General features: G+C 55.1%; 1 protein-coding gene across 2 annotated transcripts in view; it reads right to left on the bottom strand.

The window, feature by feature from the left end:
- The window catches only part of FBXO41 (F-box protein 41), a 59,345-nt gene that overhangs the window by 18,225 nt on the left and 18,216 nt on the right, over positions 1–22,904 (bottom strand). For both annotated transcript variants that reach the window (XR_016440640.1, XM_090035116.1), the window contains exons 3-11: positions 19,133–19,343; positions 18,398–18,477; positions 16,280–16,635; positions 13,245–13,486; positions 11,743–11,858; positions 10,360–10,512; positions 3,238–3,333; positions 1,051–1,169; positions 487–645 (exon numbers count right to left, since the gene is read on the bottom strand). Coding sequence is in view for 1 of the 2 variants with exons in the window: in XM_090035116.1 (XP_089891242.1) it covers positions 487–645; positions 1,051–1,169; positions 3,238–3,333; positions 10,360–10,512; positions 11,743–11,858; positions 13,245–13,486; positions 16,280–16,635; positions 18,398–18,477; positions 19,133–19,343 (1,532 nt within the window). In the remaining variant the exon portion in view is untranslated. The remainder of the gene's footprint in view (positions 1–486; positions 646–1,050; positions 1,170–3,237; positions 3,334–10,359; positions 10,513–11,742; positions 11,859–13,244; positions 13,487–16,279; positions 16,636–18,397; positions 18,478–19,132; positions 19,344–22,904) is intronic.

Below are 22,904 nucleotides of genomic sequence, written 5' to 3'. Positions count from 1 at the left end.
CAAACTTACAAATCCTATTTGCTTAACACAGCCAGGGACTCCCAGCAGGGAATATTTCTGGGCCTCAATGCCTCTAGCAAATGGCCTAGGGAAGGAACTAGATCCTGACTTGAGTTACATTAACACAAATCAGGGATAACTCCATTGACATCAAAAGAAGAACTCCAGATTCCTAATGGTGTAACTGGAGGCTGGATCCAGTTACTATCTAGAAGAGCCCAAGGCCGGGATGTCATTGGGATGAACCAGGATGTCACTGGGATGCACCGGGATGTCAAGGCATCCCAGTGGGATGCACCGGGATGTCAAGGCATCCCAGTGGATGCACCGGGATGTCAAGGCATCCCAGTGGGATGCACCGGGATGTCAACGCATCTTCCTCTCTAGGTGTAGTATGCGGGAGCACAGTTCTGGCGGAAGGGGCTGTGTCGGTGAGGTGCAAGGAGCCTCTGGTCATCTCCGTGGCTCTCTGCAACTGCTACTCACTGTTGAAGTGCAGCAGGGCTTTGGGGGTGACCGGCGTGGAGGTCAGCACCAGCATCTCCAGGCCTTTCAGGCCCTCCCGACACACCTCGGCTGCCACCTCCTGATTAATTTCCGTCACGTGGTCGAGCTCCAGCACCTGCAGCCGCATGCAGTTCCGGGCTTGCGAGATGGAAAACACACACAGGGTCAAGTCAGCCAGGGCCCCCAGGACCCACAACTAGTGCTGGGTGAGTCTTTACCAGCCTTGGGAGGTGCAGTGGGCCTTAAGCTACATGCTTTGTTTAGGAAGTGGAGACGAATGATGGAAAACAAAGCCGTGCAATAGGAAATGGAAGGAGAGGGGCCTACACCCTGGCCAACAGGGAGGGAGAGGAGGTCAAGAATACATAATGAGCTCCCCACTGGGATCTGCACGACAGAGGTGTGGGAGAGCCCCTGAGTTAGCTGGAGATTTCACCTGCTTGAGAGAGAGTCCAAAACACCCCACAAAGCTGACCCGCCTGCGTCCCCTCTGCAGCGACACCCGATGGGAGCACTCTGATGAGAAAGTCCACCCGCATTTACCTAAAGACGCCAGGCCTTGAACACCGCAGCCAGCACCCCCCACGCCCAGCGCGCGCAGGTGCGGCCAGCATCGCCCGATCATCTGAAGGCAGCGGTTGCTGAAACGGGTTGGCTGCTGGCTGGAGAGGAAGAACAAGGAAACAGCAAGGGGAGAAATTATTCCAGTTACTGTCAAGTCACAGCAGCCTGGGGACAAGAGCTCTAAAAAACAGAGGTTCCAACCACCTGTGCTAAAGAAAAGCTGCTGTTAACCGCTGGGAGCATCCAGGCTTGTAGCATTTGTATATCTCCAAGGACCACGAAGGAGCACAACAAGTTTTGCACACCCCCACATCCATTTTTCCAACACACATGCATGAAGTCGTATGCACACACATGCATGCAAGCCACAACACCCCCCCGCATCCTGAAGAAAGGACGAGCGCATTAAGCGTTCAACACTACAAGTCCATCCGCCCTCCAAAACCTTGCCCTGGGGATGTTGTACTTCAGCCACTAATAAGGCACAGTTGGATGCGACAGGGTATTGCTGAAAGTCAACCAGGGTCACCGGAAGAGAGGAGCCTCGGCTGCGTGGGAGGTGAGTACCCTGACCTGATTTTTGGGCTCATCCCACGTGTGCTGTTATCTAAGTCATGCATCTATTAGCACCTTGGGATTTTTTTCCCCCCAGACACTTTGGGGAACCTCCCAAGGCTTCACGCCCAAAGAGCACATGCCTGGGAAGTGAGAGAAATTGCAGTCGTGTCTTAAACAGCAAAACTGAGCATCCTCGCAAACAAAAGCACACCGGGCTGTCGGGGCTGCTGTTATATAAGCAGGGAAGAGCTCTGACAGCCGGTTGATGTGCAGGTTTGCTTACCAGCACAATCAAACTCCCCTTTCATCCCTGAGGGATCAGCATCCTTTGCAGCATTCTCTCTGACACATACTGAAAGGTTTTTGAGTCTCTGCTACTAGAGATGAGACTGGATTTCTCCTTCTAGATTTAGGTCTTTGGGCTTAGTTTAGACCTGTGGTGCTTAAGCTTTTGGCCCTATGGGCTGGATCGGACTCTGCGCGCCCAGATTGGGCCCCACGTAGCCACGGCTGGCTCCCACATGCAGCAATTGGGACCCGGGGGTCAGCACCACTTCCCTGGGTGCCAGGATCGGCCCTTGCCCAGTCCCATGTGCTGGGATCAGACTCTGGGGCCCTGTGCTGCTTCCACCTAGCCCTGCGTGCCAGGATTGATGCCCAGGGGTCCCATGCCAACTCCACCCAGCCCTGTGGGCTGGGATTGGGGACCTGTGCCATCTCCATCTGGCTCTACGTGCCAGGATGGGACCCCTGCGTTGCCCCTGCCTGGTCCTGTATGCTGAGATGGGGTTTTGCAGCCCTCTCCTGATCCCAGCATACCAGGATTGGGACCCTGAGCTGCCTCTGCCCACCCCCGTGTCCTCACAAAGCCCCGCCGGGCAGATGAAATGGCACTGGGGCAGCGCCAGATTATGACATGCGGAGGCCCTAAACTCTGTCCAGCTTAAGAGGCCCCATACGATAAAAAGAATCCACGAAATCCACCAAAATGGATTTTCATGAAATTTTAAGAAGAATTATTGTTATTTCTGCACAAATTTATGAACTCCACATGAATAATAACTGCGGAGCCATATATATGTATCTTTTTGACATATTAGAACAAAAATATCAGGGTTTTATTTCTTATTTAGAGGTCCCTCGTATTGTGAGGCCGTACGCTGTAGCATAAGCCTAAATCTGGCACTGCACTGGGGGCTGGATGGATCTGGCCTGTGAAGAGGCGTTTGAGTACCCTAACCCTAACCTGAACCTTAAAACAGAGCACCCCTGTTTTAGACCATTAGACAGGCAGGAACCAGCTATTTGGTTCAGATCTGGAGCCCAATTTCTACAGAGTCCAGGGTGCTTGGGTCCAGTTGGGGTTTCAGACTCATCTCTAGACTAGCCCTTCAGTGGGCACCGATGTCTACACGGCTTCTGTGGCGCTCTCCTAGCAGGACACGTCTGAGTCCGCTCCCAGTCCTATGCGGAAAGCTTCACCGCCACGTTTCTGGGCTTGGCTCACATGAGCACAAGCCCGTGGCTGAGGTTCATGCAGGAGTTTCCTCCCTGACAGACCCAGGGAGGCGGTGCAGACATGCCCACACAACCCAGTGTTGCTCTTACCAAGGGTGTAGTGGTGCCACCTGTAAAGAGATGATGTCCCTGCAGCCGGCTCCCAGCGCCCAGATGACTTCGTGACCCACAGGGTCTGTCGAACTCCTGGAAAGATACACAGAGCCTCGTGTTATAATTCACCAGCTGCGATGCATGCCCCAAAAGCTTGTAGGGGCATTTCCAAAGCATCTAAGCATGGAGGGTACCAGAGCATTAATACTCCATGTCCTCCTGCCAAAAAAACCCCTATTCTCTTCTTCATGCTGTTTGAAGGTGCAAACGCCTACACTAATGAGAGGAGAAACCTCCACCCCCACATGCACACACTCCAGGATGGTCAAAGTCATATCCACCTTAAGCCCACACATACGTGACACCAACAGAGAGGTAGGAAAATTAATTCACTTCTAGCTTGAGTGCTTCGGAGACAGTGATCCCGCATCCAGCCAGGAAACAGTGACGGCTTAGACAGCTGCTACGTGACCTTCTCCTCTAGGCCCTGAAAATGTATTTCAGTCCCAACCACTCCTGAGAATGAGAGAACTTGTCGGGAGGAGATTTTCCAGGGCACGCAGGGCAAGTGGGCACCCCGCTCTCGGGGGACACCATCAGGACTTCGGCCCTTGGAAAACCTTCCCTGAAATCATTCCTCTCCATCCGTGCAATCCTGAACCCTCTGAGTCTGTCAACCAGGACGCTAACGCATGCCCAGCTCGCTCTGCATTGCACCCAAAGCGCCCGTCTCTGAACCGAATGACTCAGTGCTGCACAGAAATGGCTCGCTCCAACTCAAACCAGTCATCCCCACTGGTGCGACTGGTCCCCCAGGACCACCCCGTCCCACAGAGCATGGCGCGATTCTGAAGATTAAGCCCGTGCTGCTAATTTTGAACGACCCAGTTTTTAACTTCAAGTGAACCTAAAAATAAGTCAATTGTGTTATCTTGAGCGCTCATACATCTCCAATGAAGTCGCCTGCCAAGATTCCCTTACGAGTCTGGCTCACACTTAATTAAAATAAGTGAGTCATGTTGACAGGTTATCAAGCTGCCAATGGCCTCTGGTGAACATGAATATTCGGGGCTACTGAACCATTAAAAGAAAGAAAGGGTGAAACAGCAGATATGTTAAGCTGCAAGTTGTGCTCTCAGATCCCACCTTCTTTTTTGGGGTTCCCGGGTTCAGAGTCAAGGTCTCACTCTTCTGGAGAACGGGAGCAGTGGGGCTGGAAGGGGATATTGAAAGATTTCTCCCCATGGTAGTATTCCCCGTTATCCAAAAGAGTTGGACATTACCACAGCTGGGTGAAAAACTCAGTTTTTAGCTCACTGGCAATTCTGCGGGAGAGGGAGGATCTGGGAAAAAAAATGTTTGGGGTATTTTTTATTTAATAGAACGGACGGTGGTTTCGAAACAGCCCAAACTGCTTGTGTGAACTACGCTGGCTTTTCTGAAATGTTTTTTCACACAGTTGGCCCAAATAGAGATGAATTTGCAAAATGTTCTGGTGCTGCTGAGTCGGCATGTCTCACCAGAAAGAAAGCTTTGGCTGAAAAAGTTTCCTCCACTCATGACGGTAAAATGTTGCGTCAGCCGTGGTTTAATACTACCTGGGTGTCATTGCCGTGTCGAGCGCAGAAGAGCACCAACCTCTAAGCGCTGCCGGAGTGCACAGAAATAATTAGCATCCTAGGCGGGCAAAAGGGCACCAGGACCTGATAGCTCAGGGATCGGTAAGGTGCGACCAAAAAACTGTCCTCTCAAGGCTACAGAGAAGCAGCAGGGGCTGGTAGCTGAAACCCAAAATGATCTCAGCTCTGGTCCTGAGTCTGACTCACTGGCTGATGCATGGCTGTGCAAGCACACGTGGCCGGGAGCATTGCTCGGTAGCACAACCGAGGGCATTGCCACCAGGAGCAAGGGGGTCCCTGGCTTTTGCCTCTTGATCCAAAGAGATGCACTCACTTGCTCTGGGCAAGGAGAGAGAAAAAGATGACAGCCTCCCCTCCGTGGCTTTGCTCCGATCACCCTGGCATTGGAAACCCAGGCTCCTTCTTGCTGCTGCATCAGTATTCAAAGTCATGCCTGAACAGCTGGACCTTGGTCACGAAATCGTCATGCAGACTGGGCAGATGAAGGAAGAGAGACCTGCCGGGCACATGCCAAAGCTGCAAGGAGCCCAGCACAGTCGACTCGGGTTGGGTGCCGCGTGCCGCTCGTTGCCTTCCTGCCACTGAACTGCACAGTGGAGAAAGAAGCTGCGTTTGCTCTCTCCTCCTTGCAAGCATCTTGCTTAACAGATGAGAGAGCCCGAGAGCTTGAATGGAGCACAGACTTCCACCAGCAGATCTTTTGCCATCTGAGAGACCACCCAACAAGGATGATTTTTCCCTTCAAAGGAATCTGCACAAACCCAGAGGGAGAGGAAGATGGGCGGTCGAGTGGTCTGGGTGCTAGTCCTGCTCCGCAGAGGCTCCCTGCATCACCTTGGGCAAGTTGCTTAATGTTGTTCTGTATCACAGCTCTCCCCTACCCCCTTGGGCGGTTGGGGAACTAAATATCTTAAGAACCATGATAACCTGTGGGGTGCTTTTGTAAAGGAAGTGAGATATTTTCATGGAAATCTTAAAAGCTCGACATCGGTTGTTAATTTGGGGGGCTGGACCCGATGATCTTGTAAGGTCCCTTCCAGACCCTAACATCTATGAAACTATGAAACCTTTGGTATTACAGCGCTGTCTGCAAGTCACAGATGCTCTTGCACGTCTCGCTAAGCTCTGATACGGCAACTTCTGTGAATGATGCTTCATAGCATCGCCCAGGAACCTCCGACTTAAACTGGGCAAATGATGCCCTAGCCCCAGTTATTCATGCCTTTGTCACCTCTTGGCTGGATCAAGGCAAGGCGCTATGCATGAGCACACCATGCCCACCCTGTGCTCCCACAGTGGCTTTCAAGCTCAAGGCTTCATAAGCGTATTTAAAAGGGCCTAAAGCTCCAGGGTGAAGGCCACGGCAAACACTTCTACTCCTCTGGTCCCATCTCTCAGGATGAAGCTCGTGTGTGGGAGACAAAACCCCGCAGAGGCTACACCCAGACTGCGACTGACCCCCGCCAGCAGCCACCCTTGCTGCCCTCTGCTCCAGGGGCAAGGCGGGCGTCTGCGACCTTGGCTTTTTGGATGCAAATATACAGTGACAAAACCCCCAAATAACCAGGGCTCGCCGCATCACGCTTCTGCCTTTGGGGAGAGGAAGACAGAGCAAACAGTGCTTGCCAGCTGTTAGTCACGTCTTTGAATATGCTCCTGGAAAGCGCTCACACAATACGGCGAGGAGGCACTGTGGAATAATGAAGAGTCCTGGAAAGGACCATGGCGGGGGAGAAACAGGCTTGTGGAAATGGAAATAGGCTGCTGCCAACTTGGCCTGAGGCTGCGGGTTTTATAGCGACCCATTCACACCCCTCGCTGCACAGGCCGCGCTGCCTCTGTGCTCACTAGCTCCCAAACCGGAAGCAGCAGAGCCGCACGCACGGGAGGGTGAATTAGCACAGGGAACAGGCAGTGCCCATTAGCCTGCCCACAGCACTGCATGGAGGTGGCCCGCAGCTGAGGACAGAGCTGGAGCCGCGTGGTACATGTCAGCCCAGTGCTGGCAGCAGGGCAAGGGCGATGGCGAGATGTGCCATGAACATTTAAGGACGTTAAGACTTGCCATTTACTGGGCACAGCTACACGAGATGCTTGCTGTGCAGCAGACTCATTAGCTGCGCAGCAAATAGATTTCATAGACATTAGGGCTGGAAGGGACCTCGCGAGATCCTCGGGTCCAGCCCCCTGCCCAAGGGGCAGGTAGTCAGCATCCAAGACGAGCATCCAAACACCTTCTGAATGAGTCCAGAGTAGGTGCTTGCACCACCTCTGGGGCGAGTCTGGTCCAGATCCTAAACACTCAGACTGTAAAGAAGTTTTTCCTTATGTCGAGTCTACATCGGCCTTGCAGAAGTTTGTTAGACCTTGCTATCCCTTGGGGAGCACTGGTGAACACCAGTTCTCCCAGATCCTGATGCACCCCCCTTACGTACTTACAGGCAGCCACCATGTACCCCCTGAGCCTTCTCTTCTCCAGGCTGAAGAGTCCCATGTCCCTCAGCCTCGTCTCATATGTCTTGCTCTCTTGGCCTTTGATCATGTGCATGGCTCTCCTCTGGACTCTCTCTAGCTTACCCACATCCCTCTTGAAGTGGGGGGCCCAATACTGGACACAGTACTCCAGCTGCGGCCTCATGAAGGCCAAGTAAAGTGGGAGGATGACATCCCTGGTTTTGCTTGAGATGCATCAATGGATGCATGCCAGCATTTGGTTCACTTTGCCAGCTACAGCATCGCACTGTGGGCTCGCATTCATCCTGTGGTCAGTCAAGACCCCCAAGCCTCCCTCAGTCGTGGTGCGAGCGAGCGTAGCACCGCCGAGCCTGCAAGTATATGATGCTGGTCCTTCCTCCCAAGGTGGAGCACCCGGCACTTCTCTGCATTAAATGCCATCGGGTTTGGGTCCGCCCACCTTGCGAGCGTGTCCAGGTTGGCCTGTATCCCCAACCTGTCTTCCAGCGTGGCCGCCTTCCCCCGTAGTTCAGTGTCGTCTGTGAACATTGCCAGTTTGCATCTGATGCCTGAATCCAGATCATTAATGAAGATGTTGAAGAGTACTGGCCTGAGCACTGAGCTGGGGACAGTATTCAAGGTGCAGATGCACCACAGATTTATAACGGGGGGTCACGATACTTTCAGCTTTTAGAATTCTCTTAATAATCCCATAATAATAACAATAACAATAATAATAATAACAATCCCATAATAATAATAGTAATAATAATCCCTTAATAATAATCATAAACCCCTAATAATAATGAACTTTCATTTCTACCCAAGAGAACTTTTACAGTCTTTTCTCCTATGCCCGAAAAACGGTATTTGTGCCCAAAAGCTTGCAATTAAAGGCATTTTTTTGCAAAAATCTAGTGGGTCTAATAACGGCTATGTCCTCTAACACAAGTTCTGATTCCTTAATAATCTCTTACATTTGTTTGCCTTTTGAGAGCTGCTGTTTAAACATTTCCCAGGGAAAAAAAGCAGCAGAACGATCTCCTCGGCAACAGGAGCCCAAACCTCAATCCCTGCTCACTTCAGGCCAGTGCAAGGAAACGAAGCCACCCGATTCACGGACAGCCTCCCGCTGATTTTGCAAAGGGCCGGGGCTCCTGACTTCTCCGTTCAGGACGAACCGAGGAACAACAGCCTCCGACGTCCACTGGCTGATTTTTATGACAAACCCAGCCAGCCACATGCAGCTCCCCCCCGCGCGCTCCCCCTCCCCGGGGCCGTCACCGCGGCTGGCGGGGCAGGCTGTAATTACAGTGTTTACCACGGCTGCCCTGGCACGGGGACAATCGCCCGGCCTCATAAATAGCTCAGCGCGGAGAGCCGCGTCGCCCCAGAGACCCTGCCAAGGATGAAGGCCCCGGCGGCTGCCCCCTTTGTTAGCCCGTCACTCCTGCTGCTGGCAGCAAGCGAAAGGGAAAGGCCTCTGTGTCTCGTGCCGCTGTGTGAGGCTTTCTGGTAGCAACAGCAAGGTGCTTTAATTCAGGCACAGGGCAGGTCTTCATCACTGCCCCAGGCCCGTGTCCCGCCAGCTCCGTGGCCTCCCTCTCCCCACGTGCTACCCCATGGTGTCCTCCCTACAACCTTGCTGCGATGGCCTGTCTGCAAGCACCGTTATCAATTAATGCAACACTGATGAGAGCCACGGGTGCTGCTTGCTCCCCTGTTGCTGTGCCCCTGGCCCATCCCTTCCCACCGGGTTATTTTTCCTGGCTTCGTTCTGATGTCAAGTCGAGCAGGCAAGACCGAGGCCGGCTGTGTCAGCCTCCTTGTCTGGAAGTGTGCATCTACCCAACACCTGTGTGTGCACTCATGCAGCACAATGCATCTGTGTGCCCCTGCTCTGTGTGCAGCAGGTCCTGGGGACAAGGCAATTCAGCTCCCTTCGCGTGGTGCCGAGCCCATCCCCAGCACTACAGGGTCTCTGTGTGAAGCACGTGCCCTAAAGTCCCAAGCACTGGTGTGCAACTACCACCTGCATCATCCCCTACGCTGAATGGCAGCAGCTCCATTAGAAATACCATCAGCAGAGACACAGGCTGTACCTGTCTGCATGTTTCTAAGTGCCTAAAAGAAGGGACCCTGCCCTTTGTCACTCTACTATCTGCCCAGGCTGCTGGAAGTTACGTGCCACATCCCAGCCTGTCCAGGGAGATTCGACTGAAGGACCCTTTCCAACTGTAGGAAGGCGTGAGCACTGGGTGTCAGTGAAAACTGTTCACATCACGACTTCCAGTCACCAGCCGGAGATTGGAGAGCCCCCAGAGCCTGGCCTGCCCCCACCCAGGTCCATCTCCAGGCTAGTGGGGGGCTGCCCATGTCATAGCTGCTCTGTACATAAAGCAAAGCCAAGGGAGTCCTGCGCTGTTGGTTCACCTCCAGATAGTATTTAGCAGCCTACAGACCCCAGGGTACATTGTCCACACCTCTCTAATATCAGGATGAGCCAGGTCTTCCTGAAAGCATCCAGCAAAGCTTACCACACAGCCTCTTTGGAGGCTCACTCTGTTGCAACAGCAAGCAGCTAGCACCTGACAGCAACCAGATGCATACGGTCCCCAATCAGTCCCAAACTGGCAGCCCAGCTTGGAGGAACAGGGCTGGAAAGGGGCTGTCTGCCAGCTGCCCCAGGGCACAGCAGCCTCACCGAGCTGCCTGGCATAGGAGAGGATGTTTTGCTGTCATGTGTCAGGGTCTGGGTTTCTGGATCAGTGTTTTTAAAGGGCTGTGGGGTCCCAGTCTGGATGCATCAGCACCTCTGGTGTGGTTTCATGAGATTTATGGGGTTTAGCTCTCCTCAGCTCCTGGCTACTTCAGCCCCCCACCAGAAGGGCAAACACACTAAGCACCCATGCCTGTCCATGTGCATGAGCAAGACGCTCTGAGAGGCGACTCGGAGGCCGGGAGCCCTCCTCTCACCTATGCACACATCACCGCCAGGTCTTGCAGGACCCCATCTTGCACGTACCGATAGGTGACGGCCTGGAGAGCCCGGCAGTAGCAGCTGGCCAGCCAGAGGGAGCGGTCCGTCAGGATGTTGGGGCAGTGAGAGATGCGGAGGATTAGCAGGTTGCTGCCCGTGGCCTTCAGCAAGGACTCCAGCCCAGCTTCAAGGCAGCCCCTGAGGGGAAACAAAATGCATCAGCAGCACTCCTTGCACTGCCTGCTCCCTGGGCAGCATGAACCAGGAGTCCCAGGAGGAAGCAGAGCCCAGGAAGCCTTGCACTGGCAGCCTGTCTGCCGTGGGGAAGGGTCTTGTGGGCACCAGCGTTGTCAACCTAGGACCTTTGGGGTTCCGGTGGGTACATTCAGGCTCCGGTGCTAGCCCATTGGGGTTAATGCTCTAGTGTGAACCCCAACAGTGCTACAACCTGGACAGGGGGAAGTGCTCCAGGGACCCATCCCACTCTTGACCATAGCCTGGGGGTTGTGTGGAAGGGGCCTGGCTTGTTCCAAGTGGGTCCCTGACCCCCTGTGGATGAAATTTGGGTGAAGGTGGAGGACGAGCTTTCTTCTTCTCTCTGCCTTAACTCGAAGCCATTTCTCTTCAGGTCCCCCCAGGCCATGGTGCCTGCTCCCCTTCTCCCTTCAGGCTCCCAGAACAAGGCCTTAGCACCTTCATCCCAGCAGCAGACAGATACTTTCACCCCCACACTGCTGAAACTCCTGTCCGTGCCCTCCCTGGGCTGAATGCAGCTCTCAGCCTAGGCTTCCTCCTGGCCCTGCCAAATCCTGCCACCATGCCACTGCCCTGCCCTTGCACTCGGGTCCTTTGCAAGGGGCTCTGTGCCCAGTCGGCTCTGCCTCGTTAGCACGGCAAACCCCCTAAGTGCCAGCAGCTGCATAACCTGCACTGCTCAGCGCTGGAGGACTGAGGGAAGCGGGGGTCCTCGAGTATTTTCTGAGGCCAGACTGTATTTCTGAATGCGTCCAAAGCCAGAGGCAGGTGGTCTAACTGGCAGGGGGACAAGGCAGCCCCAAGCCTTCTGTAATTGGAAAGGGATTCCCAGGGAAATGGGACCTGTACTGATCCCAGTAATGGGGGCAGGGCTCTGGCATGGAGACCAGCTGTTGCAGTGGGAGTTTGCAGTGGCAGGAGCCAAAGGGTTAAGAGCTGGGTCTCTACCCAATTAGCACGCTCTCGGTGGAGCATTAAATGGGAAAATCAAGTGCTGGCACATGTCTCTGCCTGACAACAGACACCCACGGGCAGGCGCCAGGAAGCCAGCAGCACCCCCGGGCGCTGGCCCCCGGGGCGCGGGGATGGGATCTTTATGGGATGGGGGCTCTGCCGCATTACAGGGAGGGTGGCAGCAGTGGGGGTGGGAGGGAGGGCGGGGATGGGGCTCACCGTGTGCTTTTCATGTACTCCTCCTTGCTTTCCTTCTTGCCCCGCTGCCGCGGCTTGAGGTTTTGGAGGGTGAGGGAGTGGGTCTGGGTGCACCACTGAGACAGCATGCCCAGGAACTGGAGGGGAGGGGAGACCATTGTCAGGGGGAGAGGCGGGCAGGTGGGATACTACCACGGGACACGGCGCCTGTTGTCACCCCGGCTTGGAGAGGGGCAGGACACACACCCATCCGCTCACCCACACACACACAGATGCAAAGGCATGGATAGATACCCACACATGCATGTACACATGCACAGAAATACACACAGGCACGGGTGCAGAGATACATGTGCACACACATGCCGGTGTAGATGCATATGCACAGCAACAAAAAGGTAGTGATACACATCTGTGTGCATGCACAGATACGCACGCCCAGACACGTGCATACATAGAGAAACACATGCATATGTGCACAGATAAGGATGCTTAAGGTATACACAAACAGTGTGCATACGTACAGAGGCATATGCACAGTGATACACACAGGCATCCATACAGGTAAACACACGTGTACACAGATATGCATACACAGAGATCTAGAGGCTCAGGCACGCTGCTGCTGTCAAAGATCTTGGAGTGAGCAGGCCTGGAGGACCACACACACACACAAACATCCATGTACACACTTATAAACACAACTGTGCATGTGGGCATACCCACATGTAAACACATACACACTTGCACATGCATAAACACTACTATGCATGTGGGCACACACACACATACATTATAAACACAACTATGTATGTGGGCACACACACACACACACACTATAAACACAACTATGCATGTGGACACACACACATAAACACACAGTTACACAATCATAAACACAGCTATGCATGTGGGCACGCACGCAAACACTTACACATTCAAACACATCTATGCATGTGGGCACACCCACATACACACACTCACTTACACGCTCATCTTGCAGGACTCCTTTGACCCTAGCCGACTTCCTGCCCATGGGGCAGGGGGCTGGACTCGATGATCTTCGAGGTCCCTTCCAGACCCTAACATCTATGAAATGTATTAAATAAATACAGCCACACATGTGGGCACACATGCACACCCAGACACATAAACACACACACATACTTACACACTCACACACACAACCATGCGTGTGGGCACACACACATACACTTACACACTTATAAACACAACTATGCATGTGGGCACACATTAAAACACACTCATCAACATAGCTATCTATGCATGTGAGTATGCAACACACACACACACAGAGCAAACTGGGTATTTTTTTGCAGGGGGGGAGCAACAAAACTGCAGTGACCAACCCCCGCCGGTTCCCATGTCCCAGATCATCCCAGCTGTGGCTTTGACCCCAGGCTGCGGTGGGTCCATCTTTGACCCCAGGTGTGCTGCTGGGGTCTCCCCTGGCTTTGCGGGGGCAGTCCCCATTTCTGGGCCAGTGCTGCTCCTCCCCGTACCTTCGAGGACACCCTGGCGTTCTCCAGCAGCACGCGGGTCCACACAGCCGGGTGCCGCGCCACGAACTTCCAGTCCTTGCACACCTCGGCGGCCCGCAGCAGGGTCTTGGTGTCGAGGTATGTGAAGATGCAGAAGAGCGCTGCCCGCATCTTGAGGATCTCGGGGCTGATCACCTCGTTGGAGCGGCACGGGCTGCCCTTCTCAGGCCTGACGGCCTTCCCGGCACCCCCCTCGGACCTGGCTGTGAGGCAGAAACAGTGAGCTGGAGCGAGGGGATTCACGGAACGTGGCAGGAAGGTTGCGGAGGTGGGGATTTGTCGTCACCCTCCTCTTGTGGGGGTGTTGGGGCGGGGGGGGTACCATTATCTTCCTGTGAAAGTGAGGGAAACTGAGGCATGGAGCAGCAAAGTGACTCACCCAAAGTCACAAAAACACAGGACAGGCCCCCAACCCTCCAGGAAAGGAACCCAGGAGTCATGAAATCTTAGTCTCCTCCCCTGCAGAAAGGGGACCCGGGAGTCCTGGATGCTGACCCCCACCCCTGCCCCTGTGATGCAGAACCCAGGAGCCCTGAATGCCATCCTCCAGACCCCCCCACCTCTCCCCAAAAGGCACCTGGGAGCCCACCTCCACCTGTCCAGGCACCCAGCAGGGCTGGGCAAGCTGGTCCTCACCCCACCCGGCTCAGCGGGAGCATCGGGGGGAAGAAAGCAAAGCATCTGCCAGGTCCCCCCGGGGTGGGAGCTAACACATGGCTCCATGGCATTCCTGGCAGCAAGGATACCCATCACCCCCCTCCCTTTCTCTCTCAGCTCTGGCTGGTTCAGTGCATGGCTGGGAGGCCAAGTGCCCCCCTTGCCCCGGGGGTCTCCTGCTCCCCCAAAGGGGGCTGGTCAGTGCAGACCTTGCAGCCTGGAGGGAGCAGGGCAGCCAGCCCCCACCTCACGGACTGGAGACCCCAAGCCAGGAGAACAAGGGGTCCGATGCAGACCTCTGGGGTAAGCCGGTGCAAATTCACAGGAATAGCGCCCGTTTCCCCCAGTGCCGGGTTTGGCCTCATGCTTGTGCTGCTGTTGCCGTGACTCCCCCGATCTTCTCTTCCAGAGAAAGCATCCCTGACACTTCCCTCCCTCCCCTCTTTTTTTATTTTCCCAGGGATTCATATGCCTCCATTGCCATGGCAACCGAGTCCCACTCTCTACGGGAAAACGAAGTTAAAGCTCCGACTCCTAACGAGAGCCCCCGTGGTCGAGGGGCCACTCATGTGCAGCCACTTCGGAGGGGAGGGAGGCAGCAGCTTAAACACTCGTCACTATTGCTCAGGGCAGCCTGCGCTCTCCGGGAGCTGCGGATCTACAAGGGAAGGAGACAACAACTAGATCTCCCATAAGTTGCAGCTGAGATGGTGCCAGTGTGCTGGGATTAATGTCCTTTCCCTGCAGGGCAACCACCACACGTGGTTAGCAGCCACTGTGGACCAGCCCAGAGGTCCCCTCATTCCTGCTCCTGTCTCTGGGCCTGGGCAGAACATCCCTGGAGGTGCTGAAGACCCAGGCAGACAAAGCCTTGGCTGGGATGATATAGTTGGGGCTGGTCCTGCTTGGAGCAGGGGTTTGGACTGGATGTGACCCACTGAGGTCCCCTCCAGCCCTCGTTGTCTATGGTGCTATAGAAGACAGTGTGGAAGTCCCAACAGGGTGAGATGTCCTTCCCCATGAGATCTCATCCTGCTCTCTGATGCGTAGCATCTGTCTCTCCCTTGAAGCATGCAGGCTAACCCCCTCCTTCTTCCAACATAAAATCACAGACAAGGGGGGCTGGAAGGGACCTCAGGAGGTTGCATCTAGTCCAACCCCTTGCTCAAAGCAGGACCAGCCCCAGCTCCATCATCCCAGACCTCTAGGGTATTGCAATCATTGAATCACAGAAAATGAGGGTTGAAGGGACCTCAGGAGGTCACATCTAGTCCAGCCCCTGACTCAAAGCAGGACCAGCCCTAAGTACATCATCCCAGCCAAGGATTTGTCTACCTGGGTCTTCAAAACCTCCAAGGATGGGGGTGCCACTACCTCTCTGGGGAGCCTGGTCCAGTGTTTTATTACCCTCCTAGTGAGAGAGTTTTTCCTAATATCCAGCCTCAACTTCCCTTGCTGCAGCTTGAGCCCATTGCTCCTTGTCCTGCCATCTGCCCCCACTGAGAACAGCCCAGCTCCATCCTCTGTGCAGCCCCTCTGCAGGGAGGTGACGGCTGCTATTCAATCCCCCTCGGCCTTCTCTTCTCCAGACTAAATCAGCCCAGTTCCCTCAGCCTCTCCTCACCAGTCCTGTCCCCCAGCCCCACAACTGTTTCATTGCCCTCCACTGGACTGTCGCTGCTGTGAAAACTGTTCTTTCCAGCCATTTTAACCTGGCACCTTTCAGCCTCACCTACCGTCCCGCTGTTCTTGCGTTGGGCACCAGGGAGAAGAAATGCCCCTGTATCAGCCCGCAGGGAAGTCCAAGGACTCGCCATCACCTTCCCTGCTATTTATCTCCTCCCTGAGGTGACAACACCATGGTTTCTCAAGTCGTGATACTCTCCCAGCCCTTCCCTCGCTACTCCTTTGTCTAGTTCTGCAAAGGGACCAGCATACAGTGGGCCTAATGAGGTGGGTCAATGCTCTGCATGAATCCTCCAGACAAACAGCTTGTTCACCTATTTTCGGTCTCACCCACAGGCTGAGCTGCGGTCTCCAGTGGTGCTGCCCACTGTGAAACCCAGGTCTCCCTTCCTGCATGGATGCAGTTAATTGGGAACCCCAGTGCAGAAGTGGCTGAGACTGATTAGCCCAAGACGCATCGTGCTGGACCTTGCTATCACATCTCACCCAAATGCACAGCGCCTGCCAGGCACTGGCTTCAGACCGAGTGGTCTGAGTTTCCCAGGCCCAGTTCCTCATCTCATTGCTGGTGATTGAGAGCTCATTGGTCTCAAATGCAGCTGCCGTCTGGGGTGAAATGGGTTCCTTTCTTGCCCCCCAAAATCCAGTCTCACCCGTCAGCCTGCAGCTGCTCATGGGCCTCGCGGCATTGGCTTGCTGAGCCTCGGTGGGGAGCCGGGGCTCCTGCTCCCACACCTCCGCCTCCGACTCAGTTGTGCGGGAGCCCACGTCGGAGATGTCGCCCTCCTCGCCCTCGGTGCTGTTGCGGTACGGCCGCCGGTGCCAGTTCTGGATGGCCTGTCTGCGCAGCCCCGAGCTGCGGGCTACCCCGGGCCGCTCGAAGCCGCCGTCTACACCGCGGCCCTGGTAGTGGTGCCCGTCGGCGGTCTCGTCCGTCGGGTACAGCTCGGCGCTGTCACTGTCGTAGCAGCCGGAGCTCTGGGAGACGGCCTTCACCCGGCTGGAGGCCCTGTGGGGATATGGGGACAACACGTGGCAGTGAGGTGGGGACACAGAGACAACACGTGGCAGTGAGACAAAAAGCATCCTGGACCTAGAGCCAGGCTCCCTCGCTTGTCCGCCCCAGACCCAATGGTCCAGCTGGGAGAATGACAAAAGGTCCCTTGGTCCTACCATGGCTTGTTTCAGGGAGGAGGGGATGTCTATGCTTTCCTTGCCAATAGCCTAAAAAGGTCATTTGGCGACAGCTCATCTGAGCCAGGCAGGGCTGGTTGCCGCAGAGAGCCAGGAAGGATGTTTTTCCCCTCCTGTTGCTACACATCAGGGATGTTTTTCTGCAGACAAGGCTGGGGATGGTGACTGGTTTATGCAAATGCTCCTGCTGAAATTAAAACCCAGAGGCTCCTGGCTACAGGGTCTTGCCCCTCCATTCAGGGTCAGAGCGATCACCAGATTTGGGGTCAGGAAGGAATTTTACCCCATGAACTGTGGAGGTTTTGCCTTCCTCTGAAGCAAGGGATGTGGCTTTCTTTTTGGGACCTCTTGAGTACATTTAAACAAGCCTTGCAGCACCAGGACAGTGACAGCTCTTGCCCCCCTACTTTACCTGGCACAGGGTAGGGGCTTTTCGTGTCTTTGGGCAATGTGCCATGTAGCTGTGCAACTCGCTGCCTGCCTTTAGGAACAGGTTGTGCAGCAGGGTTGACTGTGTAGTTTTAGGAATAGGTTAGACCAAGACTATATAGAATGCTTTGGATAGGGATAATCCTGCCTTGAGCAGGGGGTTGGACTAGATGACCCCGTGGAGGGTCTTAAAGCACTGGAAGGGGTGACCCAGATAGGTTGTGGGATCTCCATCCTTGGAGGTTTTGAGGACCCAGCTAGACAAAGCTTTGGCTGGGATGATGTAGATGGAGCTCGTCCTGCTTTGAGCAGGGGGTTGGACCAGTATCAAAGGGATCCCAGGTCTGACCAGGTGTTAGTGTCACCAAATTAAACCCCACAGAGATACCCCCACCATTCAGAGGCACCTCCATCTTCCCATCTAGGTCAGAGGCACCTTGATGGTTTGGAAACAAGCTATAAAAAGGAAGGTGTCAAAACATCCCCGTCCTGGCAAGTGAAGTTTCCTGACACCCTAGACGTGCGCCCCAGCATCTCTCGCTGCATCACGGCAAGACAAGGCAGGGAAAAAACAGCTCCTCTCGATGTGTCCCTGCAGATCTTTGACTTCAAAGCATGCCAACTCAGCAATGCACACAGACAGCGAAGAGGTGGTTACAGGGATCTCTGGCTCTCAGGATGCTGCTAGAGGCCTTGGGATGAGCAGGTAAGAACCCACACCCAAATTCGGAAGCCAGAACAGGAAGATGGAAGCCATACAGGGTATTTTTTGTGCCCCACAGAAGGCACAGCTCTTCCCCACACAAAGGAGATGGAAATTCAGGAGTGTCATGGAAGACAGCTCCTGTGGCGAATGGCAGACAGCCACTGATGATGGAGAGAAGTGGAGTAGAAATAAAGCACAGGCTTCTCCCGCTCTGTAACCACCAGTAATAAGCACTGAACCAATGCTGCCCTGTGCCGGAGAGTCATTCGCACCCTGCTCTGGGATTGCCCAGAGACCCCAATGCACAAGGTGCACGGACTCAAATGCCCACATAAAATGAATGATCCCAGCCTGCGAGCATCCAGGAAGCACCCCCACCTCTGCACGGGAGAAGGGGGACTAGAGAGACAGCTGCGGCCAACGCGTACCCTGTACACCTTACCCAGTGCTGGAGGAGGATCTCTGATTGGAAACAACGTAGGAGCTGTGCACAGCCGCCCCCGAGCCGGGGTGCCTGTCCCGCTGTGGAAGAAGGAAGGGAAAGAAGACCAGTGAGTGAAACCCTATCCAATGCAAGAAGAAACTTGGCACCGTCACCAAGGTGCAAGACTGACTCCAGCAAGACTGCTCCCCTACTGCCTGTGCTCCCTCTGCCTCGTGGACTCAGCCTTGGCCCCACTCCCCCCCAGCACTGCCTTTGCAGAAGGAGACCAGCCACAACACATGTATACAGCACCTCGCACGTCTTGAGCTGTGGCAGGCTCACCCGGGAATGCAGCCATCTCTGGGGTGGAACGTGAAAGACCTCTAGCACTCGTGACATGGGGAGTGAAGGAATAACACGAACAAAGAGCCAAAAGGTTTTTCTTTTACAACCCTGATGGTAGCTACTCCATTTGGCAATTTTGGACTGAGCGGGAGCAGCTCAAAGCACCAGGGGAGCCTTCATGTCTGTCCGCCACTGATCTGACAGTTCCCACCCACCCCACGCAGCCAGGCAATGCTCGTAGGTGGTCTTTCATCCATGCAATGCTGCTTGGCTTTGATGCACGCAGGCTTTACAACCCATGGGAGCAAGGCGGGAGAGGTCCTGCTCTAGCAACGGCGCTCCTTGTATCCCAGCTGGACCCCGCTTTCCCCACCGGCATGGCAAGCCACGGACAACTTCGGGGCGCACCTGTCGGCTTGGGCCCTTGGAGCCAGGAGCGCTGCACCTGCCCAGGCTGCCGTTGGGGGTGGTACTGCAGCTGCTGCTTATGATCTGGAGCTGCTTCTCTGCCCGGTCGGCCCGGTCCAGGAGCTCCTCGATGAACTGCTGGAGCCGCACCTTGGCGTTGGCCTCACGGGCTGCCGTCTCCTTCAGGAACTGGTCTATCTGGATGACCTCCCTGGCAGGGGAAGAAGCAGAGGTGAACACGGCAGTAGCCGCCTTGAGTGATCCCTGAGACATCATCACCCACTTACGCTAGCAGCCCACGGGGTTGCTTCATCATCATCCCCCCTCTCACGGTAGCCTGGCTTCATGGCCCACACCCCAAATTCTCAACCTCTCCCACCATCCCAGCCCCAAACTGGCTGCCTCCCAGTCTCCCCACCTCCAGAGCTTCTCTAAACAAGGCCAATCTGATGTCCTAGGAGTCCAGATACAGACAAGGGGATCCTATAAGGAAGCAGATCTCTATAGGATTTAAGCTGCACAAATAGGGATGATCCTGCCTTGAGCGGGCGCTGGACTAGCCGACCCATGGGCTCTGCCAGCCGTATTTTCTAAGCTCCTGTGTTTGCTGGATGCGAAGCAGGCAGGGAACTCGGGGCTCTCCCTGGCTCAGCGCTTGATCGATGGGATCTGGCTGTCTCAGCCTAAATGAACGTGGCTTCTGCGCTCCAGTAACCCCGGCTGGCTGCGGACTTGGCCCCAGACAGTCGCACAGCCAAAGAGCTCAGGAGACCGTGCTAAGCGGGGGTGAGCAGACTTGGCACTGTCTTTCCTGAAATACATCCCTCTTGGCTGCCTAATTCACCTGTTAAATCTGACACCTTAATGGGGCTAATTCCATTCAAGGCCATCCATCACCAGGGCCTGGGCAGGTCACAGCAGGGATGGGCATGGGAGAGATTTCTTTGCTGGCCATGGCAGTAATGTGGGGTACCATGGATCTCCACTTGAGATTTTCAGAGCCACCTGGGTCACAGGCTCTCCGCTGGGAGGTCACGGGGGTCGTGACCTAGGGCTAAGGGGTCAGAAGCACCTTGCCTTAGGGGAGAGGGTCCTGTTTCAATTTCAGCAAGAAGGGAGAGGGGTCTAATGGGAGGGGAGTCCCAGCTAGGGGTTTTGGATGCCGAACATCTAAGATCTACATCCCATTAACTCTACAGTGGCTACAATGCCATTATACACCAGAGCATCAGTGCAGCATCTAATGCAAAGCCCTGCTGCTTTGCTACAGCCTGACCTTGAACTGGACTGACTGAGTCTGCAGAAGGGAAGACCGAGGGGGATTGAATAGCCACCTTCACCTCCTTGCAGGGGGGCTGCAAAGAGGATGGAGGATGGGAGCAGATGACAAGACAAGGAGCAATGGGTTCCAGTTGTAACAAGGGAAGCTGAAGTTAGATATTAGGAATAACTTCCTCACTAGGAGGGTAGTGAAGCACTGGAAGAGGCTCCCCAGGGAGGTGGTGGACTCTCCATCTTCGGAGGTGTTGAAGACCCAGTTCGACAAAGCCTTGGCAGGGACGATGGAGTTGGGGCTGGTCCTGCTTGGAGCAGCGGGTTGGACTAGATGTGACCTCCTGAGGTCCCTTCAACCCTCATTTTCTGTGATTCGGTGATTGCAATACCTCTTAATATCTCAGCTGGCACCTTCCACCCCAGACCCCAGTGAGCTTGGCAGCCAGTGACCCACCCCAGGAAGGCAGGCAGTGGTTGCCACCCGTTTTAGAGCGGGGGAGGCGGAGATGACCTGCCCAGGACATCCCCAGTAGGTGGAAGAATCGAATGCCGGCTTCCAGGGCTGTATTATAGCTGCTAGGTCCCCCTGGGGCTTGCAATGAAGCTGAGGGCAGGGATCCTCGCTCGGTAACTTGGCTGCAATCACTTCCGCCCGGCTTCACTGGATCCCTCCTCCACCTCTACCCAGAGAGCTGGTGCTGCCCTGCGGGCTGTGAATCCCAAGCTCTGGCCTTTTCTGCATTCAGGTTTTACTAGGTCACCCTGTTCCACTCCACCGCCTCAGCCTCCCCCCTCCAGCCAACTGCTTGGGAGGTCCCTGGCGGGGAGGTGTGAGGCAAAAGGATGCCGCATCCAGTCCTTGAGCCTCTGGCCCCATCACCCTAGCTGGAGCAGGGGGTTGCCCCATCCAGTCCTTGCAGATGGATGCTCTCTACCCTCACCCCATTTTGCTGAAATGCAGCCAGGTCTGGGGTGGAACATAGCAGCGGTCTGACAGGCGTCAGGCAGAGACCAGGCTGGCAAAGAGAGGGTTGCAATGCTCCCCGCAAAGATATGCCAGGGCTTCCTAGGCCAATGCCTGGGTCACTGCGCCAGCTGCTCCGCTGGTGAGGGGATAGGGGTATACCTGGGGCCCCAACCCCATGGGCAAGAGGGAACCCAGGCACCCGGGGGCCACAGCCAGAAGGCATGCTGGTAATTATCAGAGAACATTATCAGCCAAAAAAAGCCAACAGCCGATAATAAAAATTTCCATTTTATTGGTGCTGATCCTATATATCGATGCACCTCTAAGTGAAATCTTTCATCGCCTCATCGTGCTCTTTCTCCACGGGCTGTGTGCGAGGGGTGCTGATTCAGGGTAAGGGGATCTGAAAGTCCCTGGCCTGATGTCATCCTCAGTGCCCCTAAGCAAACACCCCAAAAGGGGACCCGCTGCCCTAGATCCAGTTGGGCTGGGGGGGGTTGTGACTTGGGCTGAGACTGGACACTCAATCCACCCCACAGCCTTAGCCTAACATAACACAAAGGGAAGGGGGCATTGCCAACGAGCAGGGGGCTTCACTCGAGCCTGCAGTGACAAACCAGGCTTTACGGAAAGTAGAAATCGCTTTGCTGAAATGCAGCCGGGTCTGGGGTGGAACACAGCAGCGGTCCAACAGCACAAAAAACCAGGGAGTGGTGCTGTGTCCAGATGTCCAAACGGGTACATCCCGCCCCGGGCATGGAGCAGCCTACGCTTCTCCTCCTGCAAGGAGGGCATCGTGTCTGACCCCTCCGGCAGCACTGCCTGCCTTGGGGCACTGTTTGCAGGGGAGAACATCACCAACCACACTTTGCTGCAGCCCAGGCCCAGCCATCACCATCACCACGCTGATTTCCCACTTTAAATACAGCCAGGAGGCTTCTGGGGCCAGGCCAGATCTGTCAGGAGGGGAGGAGAAGCCAACACAAAGCAGCTTTCCCTCACCCTGCCCGGGACAGGACCCCTGCCAGCACGGAGCAAGTGGAAAACGGGACCTGCTGCTTCTCCCTGACTCAGGACAGTGCTCTGGGGGCAGCGAGGTTCACTTAACAGTGTCCTATTAGAAAGCAGGCTGCTTCATGGCTCGTTAGTCCTATGTACTTCGGTCCCCGAATGCCCCCCGCCCCTCCAGCTCCCCTGGATGCTCCAGGCCCAGGGACCGTGGCTGCTTGTTGCTCCCATGAATGATGATGATGATATCCTGCCCCTTTGGGAGTCAGCCCTGACACTCCTGGGAGAAAATCCGGACTTCACATCTAGGAAGGGAAAAACAGCAGAGAATGGCAGCTTTAAAAAACTTTCCACTTGGAAAGCGCAGGATCGCCCTTTAAATTATACACGCACCATTGAGCAACAGCAATAGGTGGCTGTAATGACCTCCAGGCCTGCCGCTAAGCATCGAGCAGGGATTACAGGACCAGGTGATGGAGAGCCAGGGGCTGCACTCAGTAGCTCAGGGCAGCCAGCCCCACA

This window comes from Crocodylus siamensis, chromosome 2 (assembly GCF_052110815.1).
Source record: "Crocodylus siamensis isolate JL-2025a chromosome 2, ASM5211081v1, whole genome shotgun sequence".
Taxonomy (NCBI): domain Eukaryota; kingdom Metazoa; phylum Chordata; order Crocodylia; family Crocodylidae; genus Crocodylus; species Crocodylus siamensis.
This window is presented reverse-complemented; position numbering and strand designations above follow the sequence as displayed.